Raw genomic sequence first — 1,078 nt, forward strand, 5'->3', positions numbered from 1 at the left:
ATACGGTCTGTACAGTAGAAAAACCATTACGCCTATGGAGAGTCCCCACAAGGATATCTGACCAGACTGTGTGTGTCTGTGTGTGTGTCTGTGTGTGTGTGTGTGTGTGTGTGTGTGTGTTTAATGCATGAGTTCTGCTGTTTTTCTGTGCAGGTTTTGTATGCGCTGAGCTCATCGAGGTGAATGCAGAATGGCCAGCGCAGCAGCCAGCGAGAGTTCAGCTTCATCCGCAGCGAACGGACAGACGGCCGGAGAGAGCAGTAACAGCGGCGGCGGCGGAGCTCAAGACAGCACGTTTGAGTGCAACATCTGTCTGGATACGTCCAAAGACGCCGTCATCAGTCTGTGTGGACATCTCTTCTGGTGAGACCCTGCTGAGTGATGCACACGACACTCTCAGGGATGCTGACTGGGTAATAACTGCTCTGTTTTCTCTCCTCTGTCTGGATCTCCTCCTAGCTGGCCGTGTTTGCATCAGGTGAGTGTTCAGTAAGCGCTGATGGTCACGTGACGTGACCGTTGTATGATTCTCCTGACCGTGTGTCTCTGTGTGTTTGCAGTGGCTGGAAACCAGGCCGAACAGACAGGTGTGTCCCGTTTGTAAGGCCGGCATCAGTCGAGATAAAGTGATCCCGCTGTACGGCAGAGGCAGCACCGGACAACAGGACCCCAGGTACAGCTCTGTGAGCGTCATCAAATCATATTTGTGTTGTAGAGCTTAGAAATATGACTGTATCATGCAGCAGGACAAAGTAGACTTTGTCCATCAAGTTCCAAATCAAAAGAGAAAATAAAATAATCAAACGAGACAAACCCATTTGATTTGTTGGATTATACAAAAATAAACATTAATGTGATTTTATATATATATATATATATATATATATATATATATATATTCATTTACTATAGTTACTATTTACATTATTCTGGGAGCAATGATGTTCATACCTCGAATTAAATGTTTACAAAATGTACACAAGTTGGGAAATTAAGTCCTGCATTGAGCTCTTCTCACTCACAAGAGTGAAATGTCAGTCTGAGTCGGGGAGCTGATACACACACACACATGCGGGCG

The 1,078-nt window shown here is 45.5% G+C and overlaps 1 protein-coding gene across 2 annotated transcripts in view; it reads left to right on the top strand.

Annotated features, from left to right (window-relative positions):
* The window catches only part of rnf185 (ring finger protein 185), a 9,159-nt gene that overhangs the window by 2,296 nt on the left and 5,785 nt on the right, over positions 1-1,078 (top strand). For both annotated transcript variants that reach the window (XM_016524052.1, XM_016524053.1), the window contains exons 2-4: positions 154-363; positions 460-478; positions 561-673. In XM_016524052.1, coding sequence (XP_016379538.1) covers positions 191-363; positions 460-478; positions 561-673 — 305 coding nt within the window. In that variant the 5' untranslated portion in view covers positions 154-190. The remainder of the gene's footprint in view (positions 1-153; positions 364-459; positions 479-560; positions 674-1,078) is intronic.

Source organism: Sinocyclocheilus rhinocerous, unplaced genomic scaffold (genome assembly GCF_001515625.1).
Source record: "Sinocyclocheilus rhinocerous isolate Xijiao unplaced genomic scaffold, SAMN03320098_v1.1 scaffold991, whole genome shotgun sequence".
Lineage (NCBI taxonomy): Eukaryota > Metazoa > Chordata > Actinopteri > Cypriniformes > Cyprinidae > Sinocyclocheilus > Sinocyclocheilus rhinocerous.